Raw genomic sequence first — 13,578 nt, 5'->3', positions numbered from 1 at the left:
TTCGAGACCAGCCTGAGCAAGAGCCAGACCCCGTCTCTACTAAAAATAGAAAGAAATTACATGGACATCTAAAAATATATATAGAAAAAATTAGCCGGGCATGATGGCACATGCCTGTAGTCCCAGCTACTTGGGAGGCTGAGGCAGGAGGATCGCTTGAGCCTAGGAGTTTGAGGTTGCTGTGAGCTAGGCTGACTCCACGGCACTCTAGCCCAGGCAACAGAGTAAGACTCTGTCTCAAAAAAAAAAAAAAAAAAAAAAAAAAGGTAAAAGTTTCCCTGCATTGTAGTTTCCTACCTTTTCAACAATGGTTGTCAAACTGTTGTGGATTCCTACATGAATGATTTTACCTTTGATATAAGTTTAAGAAAATATGCAAAGGCCAAAAACTACTTTGAATTCTGTAACTGTTTTGAATGAACTATTTATTTTAAATATATTTAGTCACAATAGTATTTATCTGTGTTACCTTTGAAAAGTAGTTCAAATAATCCTAGGTGCCATATGGATTTTTAAACCCCTTGCAAATACCAGGGAGTCTTAGAACATGCTTACTGGTGCATGTCAAATTTTGGGATATAGTATTGGAATAAAGACAGTACACTATTAGGTAATACCCCTCTCCATCTGCATCTGGCAAAGTAATTAACTGCTTTTCATGTTTTTTGTTATGAACTATGTATATTACATTTATGATATAGTTTAGGCATTTTTTTCCCCTTTATAAAATAGTTTCTTAAGTTTAAAAAAGTTTAAGCAATTGGATCTTTCCTGTTCTCTCATCTCTTCAGAAATATGTCAATTATAGGAGGTGAGGTGAATCTATTTGATTCTTCTGAAATAGTTTTGGAATTTTTTGGTGGTTTATGCTTCATTTTTATCTTTTAATGGTGTTACTTAATTTTTTTTCTGTTCTCAAATATACAGAAAATTATATGTGCACCACTTTATCAAGATAACCAATGTTAACATGTTGATATATTTCTTCTTAAAGCTAATTGAGATCACACTGGCATGCTTTTTTTTTAAATCATGCAGTTAACGATAGTGTAATTTTTATGTCATTAAAAAGTCTGTGTAAAAAAAAATTTTTTTTTTTTTTTTTGAGACAGAGTCTCACTCTGTTGCCCAGGCTAGAGTGCTGTGGCGTCAGCCTAGCTCACAGCAACCTCAAACTCCTGGGATCAGGCAGTCCTCCTGCCTCAGCCTCCCAAGTAGCTGGGACTACAGGCATGCACCACTATACCTGGCTAATTATTTCTATATATTTTTAGTTTTCCAGCTAAATTCTTTCTGTTTTTCTTTTAGTAGAGATGGGGTCTCGCTCTTGCTCAGGCTGGTCTCAAACTCCTGAGCTCAAATGATCCACCTGCCTCGGCCTCCCAGAGTGCTAGGATTACAGGCCTGAGCCACCGTGCCTGGCCTAGGTCTATCTTTAGAGTTAATCACTGCACTAGTCAGTTTTTAGTTATTTTGTTGGCTCCACCCTGTGTTTCCTTTTCTCAAATTAATCTGGTTCTTGGTGCATTATTATAGCTTTAAGTTTTATTTTTCTTTGTAACATATTCACTAATTCAGATTTTAATGCTGTTGTTTAGGATAAAGATGGTGATAGAGCAGTTCACCATGCAGCTTTTGGAGATGAAGGTGCTGTTATAGAAGTACTACACCGAGGCAGTGCTGATTTGAATGCACGCAACAAGCGCCGACAGACACCACTTCATATTGCTGTCAATAAAGGTCATCTTCAAGTCGTGAAGACTTTATTGGACTTTGGCTGTCATCCCAGTCTCCAGGTAAAACCTTTAAAGAAATATGTTCTGCAGATATTGCTAGGATCCTATTAAAGGGAAGCATTAGGTTCTATGGTATGCATTCTTTTATCAATTCTTTTATTTATTTATTTATTTATTTAATTATTATTATTATTTTTTAGAGACACTCTGTCACTCAGGTTGGAGTGCAGTGGCATGATCATAGCTCATTTCAGCCTCGAATTTCTGGACTCAAGTGATCCTTCTACTTCAGCCTCCTGAATAGCTGGGACCATAGGTGCACACCACCATGCCCAGCCAATGTTTAAAAAAAAATATTTTTTTGTAGAGATAGGGTCTCATTATGTTGCTCAGGCTGGTGGTGTGCAACTCCTGGCCTCAAGAGATCCTACTGCCTTGGCCTCTCAAAGTGCTGGCATTGCAGGTGTGAGCCACTGCACCCAGCCTCTCAATTCTTTTTTGTACAAATGGTCATATTAAATGATACCAAAGGTATAGAATGTTATAAAATTGGCAGCTATTCCTTCTTTAAAAAGCCTTTTTTAAGAAAATGTCAATAGATTGGGTTTAGATTGAGGAGTGGGAGTGGGGACTATCTTGCTAAAATATCAGCTTATGAATTGATTTAAATTTATTAATCATGACAGCTTCAGCAGCTTAAAGAGGTATAATAGACTGTATTTCATAATTACTTCATAAATATCTAAATTATTTTAATTGTAGCTTAATTTATCTTAGAGTCTTGGAATAGTCATTAGTCTAGTCTTGAAAGATTTTCTGTTTTGGAATATATATAGGATTTTAGAGTTGATTTACAGTAGGACCTAATTTTTGAAGCAAGGTGGCCCAAGAAATGATTCTTCCCATCCACAGTTTTAGGAATCAGATGAATTAAACCATGTATGTACGGGAAATGTAGTGTGTGTCCATTACCTATTTTGTTTGGTTACTAAGTAACCTGCCTTTTGTGTACCTGTCATATTAAAGTTTGGTATGAATACTTGATAATTTCATAGCAAAATAAAATAGTACATGAACATAATTTGCTAACTTTTGGATTCCTTAACAGAATAGGCTTAAAATAGCATATTATTATTACTATTATTTTCTAACAACCTATACTGCCTTCAGAAAATAACATTATTTTTAAACAAAACTGGTCCCTAAAACACTTTGAATATGTAAAACATACTTTGTTTAAATTAAAAACTCAATAATGATTTTTAAAAAGGGGAGGGAAGGTTAGAATCTTAAGCTGCTTGTAGTTTAGATAATTCACGCATCCAGGAATTGCTTGCTGGGTTGAATAGATCTCAGAGAAGTAATAAAGAAGAACAGAAGTAGTAGGAGTGGGGGCTTGAGGTGAACTGAAAGAATAGGAGATTTTGTTCCCCTAGATGGTTATTAGAAAGTAATGTTTCTGAAGTGCAGCCATTTTGGAACTGACAGTGACTAGGATGTGGCCCTATAATAGGAGGGGCGGGATTGGAGGATGAGGGAGGAATTGGGGGTAGTGTTAATCTGTTGAAGGAGAGGACATTTTCTGGTCTGAAATGGGAGGCAAGGTCATCTGTTGAATGTGTAAGTGGGATGGGGTAGCAGGGTAGGAAAGGGTAATTGAGAAGAATAATAAAAGTTTGGAATGGCTACTGTGGGGACCAGAAGGCAGAACAGACCAGGGATCTGTAGAAGGGTATTCCAATCATGTGAAGAGCCCTTCTCAAGTTGAAGACTATGAGTTTTTAGTGCCACCAGATATAGGACGATAGAAAGTGAATGGTTGAGTTGAACTTGTGTTAAGAATTTTTCAGGTAGGTGAATATTCCAGGGATTAGCAAACATTTTCTGTAAAGGGTACAGATAATAGTGTAGGCTTGCATATGGTTTCTATTACAACTATTCAACTCTGTCATTTGCAGAATGAAAGCAGCCATAGATATTATAGTAAATAAATGAATGAGTGTGGCCATGTTCAAATAAAACTTAATTTACAAAAACAGGTGGCAAGCTGGATTTGACAACTCTAATATGTGCCATAGGGTAGGTTGTATATGACTTTACTGAGAATAGCATCTATTGGCCGGGCGCGGTGGCTCACGCCTGTAATCCTAGCACTCTGGGAGGCCGAGGTGGGCGGATCGTTTGAGCTCAGGAGTTCGAGACCAGCCTGAGCAAGAGCGAGACCCCATCTCTACTAAAAATAGAAAGAAATTATATGGACAGCTAAAAATATATATAGAAAAAATTAGCCGGGCATGGTGGTGCATGCCTGTAGTCCCAGCTACTTGGGAGGCTGAGGCAGGAGGATCCCTTAAGCCCAGGAGTTTGAGGTTGCTGTGAGCTAGGCTGACGCCACGGCACTCACTCTAGCCTGGGCAACAGAGTGAGACTCTGTCTCAAAAAAAAAAAAAAAAAAAGAAAAAGAAAAAAAATGAAAAAATGAGAATAGCATCTATGAAACTATGAAATGAATGAGGTCGAAATTACTTATGTATACAGATGATTGATAATGAATAACAACTTATTCCTAAATCAGTTGATTAATGTAAATAGTAAGTCAGCTTGAATAAAAGGTAGACTGAGATTGCTAAATTTTCATTTATAGTTGTTTTTATCTTGAGCTAACTGGCCACTTTCCTACCCTTTGAAAACACTTAGGTTAAGGGTTCTTACTTGTGACTGCACAACATATTCAGCTGGAGAGTTTGAAAAATTGCTAATGCTTGGCTGTCACCCCCAGAGATTTAGTGGGGTCACAGGTGAGCAGCCTGGGCTTCAGGTTTTTTAAGAGCTCCCCAGCAGATTCTAATGAGCAGCTAAGGTTGAAAACCTTTTTCTTTTTCTTTATAAAGCTTCAGTATGTTTATTGTGTTTTCATCTATGTTTGGGTATGACTTTATTTACTATAATGTGGCTAATGTTTCTTGCCTGCATTTCATTTCATTTTATTTTATTTTATTTATTTGAGACACAGTCTCACTCTGTTGCCCGGGCTAGAGTGCCATGGTGTCAGCTTAGCTGGCAGCAACCTCAAACTCCTGGGCTCAAGCAATCCTTCTGCCTCAGCCTCCCGAGTAGCTGGGATTGCAAGCATGTGCCACCATGCCCGGCTAATTTTTTCTACATATTTTTAGTTGTCCAGATAATTTCTTTCTATTTTTTTTTTTTTTTTTTTTAGTAGAGACGGGGGGTCTCACTCTTGCTCAGGCTGGTCTTGAACTCCTGAGCTCAAACAATCTGCCTGCCTTGGCCTCCCAGAGTGCTAGGATTACTTACAGGCGTGAGCCATCGCCCCCAGCCTTGCCTGTATTTTATATTTAACACACAGCATGCTCTTTTATTGATGTTTGTTGGATATGGCCTTTGTTTCTTTTTGTTTAGTAGTTCAGTATAAGTGTTACTATTATATGTGTTGATTGATTGAAGAAGAACTAATGAAAGTCTCTTTAAACTTTAAAAAATAAAGGATTCTGAAGGTGATACCCCTCTTCATGATGCAATAAGTAAGAAACGTGATGATATCCTGGCAGTTCTTTTGGAAGCTGGAGCAGATGTTACCATCACAAACAATAATGGATTTAATGCTCTACATCATGCTGCACTAAGGGGAAATCCCAGGTAAAGATGTCACCCTTTTACAATTTTAGGTGCAATTTAAAATATTTTCCTATTGCTGGTTCTCTTTTTCTGATACTGATGAAGAAATAATTTTGGCTTATTTTAGTATTTTAAATCATTTAAAAAATCTATGGGAAATTACATCGTCATTCAATAGATGAGTGTTATATGATTAATTTGGTTGTGAAACCAATACAAATAGTATGAAATGATTATTTAAATATATATTAAATGTGGATATAGAATATCAGGAATACTGGCTTTATGTAAAGTTTAATTAAAATAGATTCCATTTTGAGATTTATGTTTCTTCAAAATAATTCTCAGGATGTCCTCTAATCCATGTTATTTGCATGATAATTATTTTTTTAAACTTGTGGCTAAATAAAGTGTTTTTCCTGGTTAAAGTTTGAAAAGGGCTGCTTTTAGAGAGTCACATTATTCATAAAGAGTCTGCAGAGTCTCACAGAACAGGAAAATGCTTAGCTTTGTTTAACTTAGAAAGTTCTGTGAACTCATTTTTTGGAATAACTTTTCTTTGCATTTTAGAAAATTCTGCATTAGTTGTCTTCTGTTGCTTGTTGAATCAAACCTATGTATCTGGACTATGGAAAATGTTCACTTTGATGTTTATTTTGATAATTTCATCTATTCTGAACTCTTATTCTTGGTTCCTTATTGTATTTTTATATGTTTTTTTTTTGGCCAATTTTTAGCTTCTTAGTATCACCACTAGAGGGTGATCACAGAAAACACAAGAATTTTATTGTTATTGCTTTTTGGTACCCATAACAGTGGCTGTATAACACAGGTTGGAATGAAAGACTGTATTTTAGATTATGTCTTGATTTTTCCCCCAAATTGCAAATATTCAAATTGCACTGGGAAGGAGACAGAATATGTTCCCTGCCTTTCAAATAGAAGATGAGGATAGCACTTAACACATGCCAGACCTCTGCTAAGTGTTCTATGTGCATGATCTCACTTAATGCTTTTCAACATTAAGCTTTTTGAGGCAGGTGTCAATATCCTCATTTTATAGATGAAGAATATGAGGCTTACAGAGACGATACTTATTCAGGATCATGTAGCTGATGATTGAAGTAGCTGGAACTTGAGTAAGGTCTGTGTGACTTTAGAATCATGGCTCTTATACCACTTTATATTATTTTTTCTGTATTATGATTTATATATATAAAAAGGCAAGAACGAAACACATCGGCAGTGAGTGATTTAACTAAGAATGATGTTTCAACACGTTGTTCCCCATGTTACCTCATTGCTTAGGATTATCTTTGACTGTCTCACTGATTCTCAGCTTCCAATGAGTTCTGAAATTTTATTTATTCTACCAGTCTTTCCAACCCATTCCATTCTTTCTATTCTCATTATTGCTGACCTAATTAAGTACTCAATCACATTTACCTAGACTATTACAGTATCTTTCTAATTGTTCTAATTTCAGTCTTATCCCTGATTTAATTTTCATACAATTTCCACATTATCATTGTAAAAGCATAGATCTAAAAATGGCTCTCCTTTCCTATTCCCAGACTTACATTTGTTTTCTATTGTACGTAGAATAAAATGTATAACACCTCCTCTTGGCATTCAGACCCATATCTGGTGTGTCCTGAGCCTTTCAACTTTATCTCACACTAATTAAAATCCCTATGTGTGCCTTACCCTCCAACTACGTTACACTCCTCTCCTTTCCTGAAATATGCTGTCCTCTTTCTTCTTCCATTTTTTTGAGCATTTTCTTTCATCAGAATGCCCTATCCCCCTTCTTATTTATCTTAACCATCTGTCCCCCAGAGCCTCCTATTATCTCATCATTGAAATTATTTTCTGTTTGCTCTGTACTTCCTTGTTCTGTATTCTTGTTTTATTGTATTCACTATACTCTGCTTAGTGCTGTCTTTTACTATGTAAATTTTATGTTTCTTTCTGTTAAAATTGTGGGTGCTCATATTCATCTGTATGTCCTCCACAATGGTCTGACTATAATAGGCACTCAATAAATGTTGGCTTTAATTTGACAGTGAGGACATTGTTAGATATCTCAAGATATTATATGATTAATTACAGAATGAATTGTGTAGAGAAACTGTTGGGAGTTCAAACAGCAATTAACTTTAGATTAGAATAGTCGAAAGATTTTATTGAGGGAACTTACGTTACAATATTAAGTCATAAAGGTTAATATAAACTGGAAATTGAAGTGTTTAGGAAACAAGTATCTTTTAAATGTTCTGAATGGTTTCATTTTTCTTGGGAGTAGCCATAGTATATTCAATAATGATCCTATACAAGGAGGAGAAAATTTACTTTTATTTCTTCAACTCTTGCATAAATCTTGAGGATTCCTTTGAAAATTTATAGCAGCAACTTCTCCAACCAGATAATTAGTATCAGGTGATAGTTTTTAAAAGAGGGAAAAAATGCTTTTGCTCTTCACGAAAGTGTTGTTTCAGTTAAAGCTACATGACTTCTTTATTCCTACTTTCTTAAGACATTTTAGGTAATTGTGACTGTCGATTGCCAGATAGAATGTGATTTTACTTGGACACAGAAGAGTATCAGAAGATGACGTAACTTACATATCAGTTGTAATTACAAGTTGGGATGTTTTGAGTTCTTTTTTCATATTAAATTTCTTATTCTTTAAGATGATTTTTTCTTTCCTGTACTGATCAAGTGATATCAGAAGACAGAAGGAACTATTTTTAATGTACTTGGAATTAAAAAAATACAAATAAAACTCTTTGGCCTTCAAACTTACTTTAGAAAACCAGATATAACACATTATTTCCAGAACCTGATGAACTTAGCATTTTTGGATGAATTATCTATGATTAACAAATGTGCTAACATTTACCATCTTATATGAATTTTATAGTTTGTATAATGTATTATCTTGAATTGTAGCATTTCAATTTGTTCTTTGTGATCTTTGTTTTATCCTGCGATTACTTTAGTATACTTGGCTAACTGTTGGCTTTCACATACAGTCCATTTTAATTGTAATTCATTGCACTTTAGTTAGTATAATTCTTAGCTAATTTGACTTTTTTTCTTTTATTAGAATATGTGTGTATGTGGATGTACACACACACAATTAGACCTCGTCTCTATAAAAAATTTAAAAAATTAAGTGTGGTGGTATTATGATTCTAAAGTCACTTAGACCTTGCTCAAGTTCCAGCTTACTTAGGTAATCAGCTTCGTAATCCTGAATAAGTAAATTCATCTCTGTAAGCCTCATATTCTTCATCTGTATACACACACACACACACACACACAGGGTATCCCAAAAGTTGACATACATAGAGAAAATGGGAAATTGTAGCTAAATACACCTTTATTTAAAAAATACTCATTACAAAATTCTAAAATTTTGTAATGAGACTACAAAGGGTACTCTGGGTGCTCTGTCACCCAGACTGGAGTGCAGTGGTGTGATCACAGTTCACTGTAGCCTCCAGCTCCCAGGCTCATGTGATCCTCCTGGCTTAGTTTCCCAAGTAGCTAGGACTACAGGTGCACACCACCATGATTGACTAATTTAATTTTATATATATATATATATATATATATATATATATTTTTTTTTTTTTTTTTTTTTGAGACAGAGTCTCGCTCTGTTGCCCAGGGTAGAGTTCCATGTCAGCCTCGCTCACAGCAACCTCAAACTCCTGGGCTCAAGCGATCCTCCTGCCTCAGCCTCCCAAGTAGCTGGGTGGGACTACAGGCATGTGCCACCATGCCTGGCTAATTTTTCTATGTATATTTTTAGCTGTCCATATAATTTCTTTCTGTTTTTAGTAGAGACGGGGTCTCTCTCTTGCTCAGGCTGGTCTCGAACTCCTGAGCTCAAACAATCCTCCTGCCTCGGCCTCCCAGAGTGCTAGGATTACAGGCGTGAGCCACCGCGCCTGGCCTGATTGACTAATTTTTTTAAATTTTTTGTAGAGATGAGGCCTCACTATGTTGCCCAGGCTGGTCTCGAACTCCTGGCCTCAAGTAATCCTCCTGTTTTGGCCTTCCAAAGTGCTGGAATTACAGGTGTGAGCCACTGGGCCCAGCCATAGAATGTATATATATTTTTTAGAGTGAAGTATTTACGTCATTGTGAATATAATCTAATACCAACGCAAATACTTATAATTATTTCTATTATGGTTAAAAATATAGAAAAGTTCCCCAAATTTGCATGTGCGTGTGTATACAGGTGAAGTTCAAGTACCTTTCTGTTCCCTGGTTTTGCTTTTGGTTGGCAGTGATAATTTTTCAGCAATGAATCAGTAACATGATAGAGTTAATAATTATTGGATATGCTTTTCTAAAAGAAAAAATCATTTTCCAGTCTTCTAAATATGTCTAGATGTCTTATTTTTGAAGCATGTCCTTTGAAATATAGATTTCAAAGGTCTAGATCAGTGTAGATTCTAGATTTCAAAGCTGATCTTGATGTTTTCTCATAGTATGACAGTAAGTGAAATAAAGACATTAAGAGAAAAAGTTATAAAACCATTTGTGTCTTTTAGAATTGTGGAAGAGAATATAAGTTTTCACTGTGAGACACAGTACTTTGTCATGCTTTATAAAATTTGGGGTATTTTAGAATAACAGTTATAACATGTTTTAATATTTTAGTTTTTTTTAAAGAAATCTTAATTAAGAACAATGCTATTTGTGTATTCTGATATTTTATATTTATAGACATGTTTTCCCCTAGAGTTTAGCCATATCATCTTCTCTTGGTATACAGTAAAATTTCAGATTTAAATCAAGAGCAGAAATTATTTCTGCTGATAAAAATGAAAACTAAATTTCTCTGGATAAGTCATTAATCAGCACATTATTTAGGTACTTTCTGTGGGAATGCTACATTTTTAGCTGCCTTTAAGTTTTTAGATCTCTCTCACAGGCATGAAAATAAATTAGTCAGCAGTATTTATCTGTAGAGCTGGCAAAAACAGTTGATATTATTTTGGGATACTGATAACAATATAATAAAGTTACTTTTATAATGTTATTTATAAAATTTTCTTTAATTAAAAATTGAATGTGAAAAGTTACAGTAAAATATGAGTAAACCACCTGGTGTGATATACTTGTTATGTTTTCATGTTAGTACTAAGATAACTTCACAAGCAAAAAACCACATGCTAAATCTTACTGAATATGTGAGCAGCTGATCATCTTCCCTGTATAACATTATGATATTTTTATTTGACTTTTTAAATTCCAAAATATGGTCTGTAAACAAGACTATGTTGAATATAGGAAGATTTGATAGTTTGTACCATATTTTGGTATTTAATGTTTTCCTTATAATTCTGAACATGCTGAGTGCTATATACAAAAAATAGCCAAGAGTCTGTTAAATGATAATATACTTACAGTGTGTCCATTTTCTCTAATACATGCTCATGCATCTACTCTCAAACACTGTGTGCCTTGTAATACATCAGTGTATTTACTGTGACTGAGATGAGCAAGAATGTGAATGAAGTGATAAGATTTTCATATCTCTGTCTGTCTATCTGTCTATGTATCTCTTATTTTGCCCACATTCTTTTAGGGGATGACTTTCACTTTGAAGTAGAGGAGTGGTCAGGAATTGAGAATTTCATGAACGTCTGGGTTTTTGAATTACTGCTTGCCTTCAGTAACCTTCATTAATTGCTGAAATGTTTCTCTCTATTAAAGAACATTAAATTATCTATAGTTTTATTGCAGTCATTGAGGAAGTTAGGTGGATGTTGGATCACTTGGCATTCTCCCCTGTCATCAGTTTCTTCCCACGGAGAGAGACTTGTGTGTATATTTTTGTAAAGGACAAAGACAGTGAAGAGAGTCATAGAATGTTATTAGAAGAGTTCTTCCTTTTACAGCTGAGGAAACAAGTATGGAGAGGTGATATATTTCATGAGTAAAAAGTAGTGATGCTTAGCATTTCCTTTCTTTTTTGAAGATTAAAAACCTTTGGTTCAGGGTCAGAAGTGGATACTTAATGTTTTAAGTCTCTCCAAGATATCCTACACTATCATCTTTTTCACCTTACCTGCTAACATTCAGGTGAACAGTGATCAAATTAAAGACTAATAAGTCCATGGAAGATAGTGACTAAACCTTTCTAGAGTGTTATTTTATATAATGTTACAGTTTTCCTTAATTTAAAATATACACATGTCCATGTGAACCACACTGTAGCATTCCCATTATGTTTTCAGGTGGATTTTAGGTGACCTTCCTAGATATTTTCTTCCTTTGAAGGAAGTTTATTTTTTTGTTATTATGAAACATAGTCTTCATTTCATTACCATTTCTTTTCTGAAGAATAAGAAATGTAATACCGAGAGACCATAAATAAGCAAAATTATTTTATTGGAAATCCTTAAGTCATCCACACATTTTTCATAAAGCTTTTATAAACATCTTTAACCACTATAGCTCTTCCAAGTAGAATTAGCAGTAACAAATTATTTTATTTTAACCACAGTCTGAATAATTTAAATAAGTTGAAATTAGTTGACATGTGCGTGATATTCATAAGTGAAAACGTTGGCTGTCCTGTAGTAATCAATGCATAGCTACAGCTGGTTGAAGGGGACCAAATCCATTGAAGAGGCGATTTGGTTCCATTTTACCAGCTCTAGCAAAGCATTGTAGTGCTGCTAGTTGGGGATCCAAAACAGTTAAATGCTTTTCATTTATGAAATTACAGTCACAGACCTTCTACAAGTGTTAGAAATTTTCATATCAGTGTTTCAGTCACTGAGTCTAAAATTTTCTATTTTGAAGGCAATTTTCTTACTTTTTCCAACTTTGACAGTTTAGAAGTCTTTTCCTTTTGACACAATGCATTAAGGAATTATCAGTGTATACCTTTGTTTTTAACATCTTAATTCTTAAATGTAGACAATAAGCTGTTTTAAAACCAGTGCCATTTAAAGGAACAAATAGACCTTGATGTGTTTCAGAGTAGTATTTTCTATTATCTCTAGGCAGTAAACCAAATTACTTAAGTAGTTAAGCTAATAGGTTTGGGAAGAGTACTGTTAGTCACACCTTTCTATCACCATTGCTTTTTTTTTTTTTTTTTTTGTATTATAGTTGAGGACTAATAACAAATTGTTGACAAGGGGGTGGAGGAATATGAGTGGACCTAAAAAAGTACCTCTGCCCTTTGGTTTATAAATAGATCACACGTGTATTCAGTGTATTGCTTGGACTTGTGTTGAAAGGAGCTACCATGCATGCCAGCTTTTCTTTGCTTTTTGCTTATGTAGTGTTACTAATCATAGATTAGTAATTTAACCCTTTTAAAAGTCTATTTCCTTGACTAAATTTTCTGTCATTTTGAGTATAGATTGCCTAGTTACTTCTCATTATCGGCTTAATAATGCATTGACTTGTGGTGGTTAGCTGCAATCCATGAATTTGAGTATTAAAATCTACCATGCAAGTATAATAATACTTTAAAAAATGATCAATAAATTTTTGTTACGTGGTTTCACTAGTGATTTAATATCAGGGGAGGGATGTCTTCTGAAATATATACTTGCATAAAATAAAAGTTTGATAAATTACAGTTTGCCTATAAGGTATGTGCTCAGTGAAATATAGAGTTAAGACATATTCTTTATAGTTACTGTTTTAAAGTACACTGTGAGGTCAACACTAATTCAGGCAATATGCAAACAATTCTTATATTAAGTATATTCTGCATCTGTTGGTTGGTAAGGATCATGCTGCTGGTGAAATTAATGTAACTACAATTCTTTCCATAATTTATTCTAATGGAAGTGAAACAGGTGTTAAACTGCCTGAACTTAAGTGCTGAAGATAGCAATAACACTGACTTCTATTTTTACTGGTTATATGGGAGCTGTTTAGCAGATCCAGTTGCTCAAGTGTGCTTTTGGATGGCAGTTCAGTTTCATATACTGGCCATATCGGGGCAAGGAGAGGCCATGGGAGAAAAATAGTACAGCATTTGATAATGTCAGCATCTGTTATCCCTGTCAGGGAGACAGTTGAAATGTTTGAGTTACACCAGTGTCAGCAGATGCCCAGAGTTTAACGTGTACTTAGTTAAAAATGAACAGCTGATCTAAGTGATGAATGTGACATTTTATAGTGATTGAAAATACTCATAGATGTGTTAAGTTAA

General features: G+C 34.7%; 1 protein-coding gene across 1 annotated transcript in view; it reads left to right on the top strand.

Annotated features, from left to right (window-relative positions):
• MIB1 (MIB E3 ubiquitin protein ligase 1) overlaps positions 1-13,578 on the top strand; it is a 111,569-nt gene that overhangs the window by 58,794 nt on the left and 39,197 nt on the right. Inside the window, exons 11-12 of the mRNA XM_069468192.1 lie at positions 1,599-1,796; positions 5,242-5,393. Coding sequence (XP_069324293.1) covers positions 1,599-1,796; positions 5,242-5,393 — 350 coding nt within the window. The remainder of the gene's footprint in view (positions 1-1,598; positions 1,797-5,241; positions 5,394-13,578) is intronic.

Source organism: Eulemur rufifrons, chromosome 5, assembly GCF_041146395.1.
Source record: "Eulemur rufifrons isolate Redbay chromosome 5, OSU_ERuf_1, whole genome shotgun sequence".
Classification (NCBI taxonomy): domain Eukaryota; kingdom Metazoa; phylum Chordata; class Mammalia; order Primates; family Lemuridae; genus Eulemur; species Eulemur rufifrons.
Note: the sequence above shows the minus strand (reverse complement) of the source record. Positions and strands in the feature narration are given on the sequence as shown.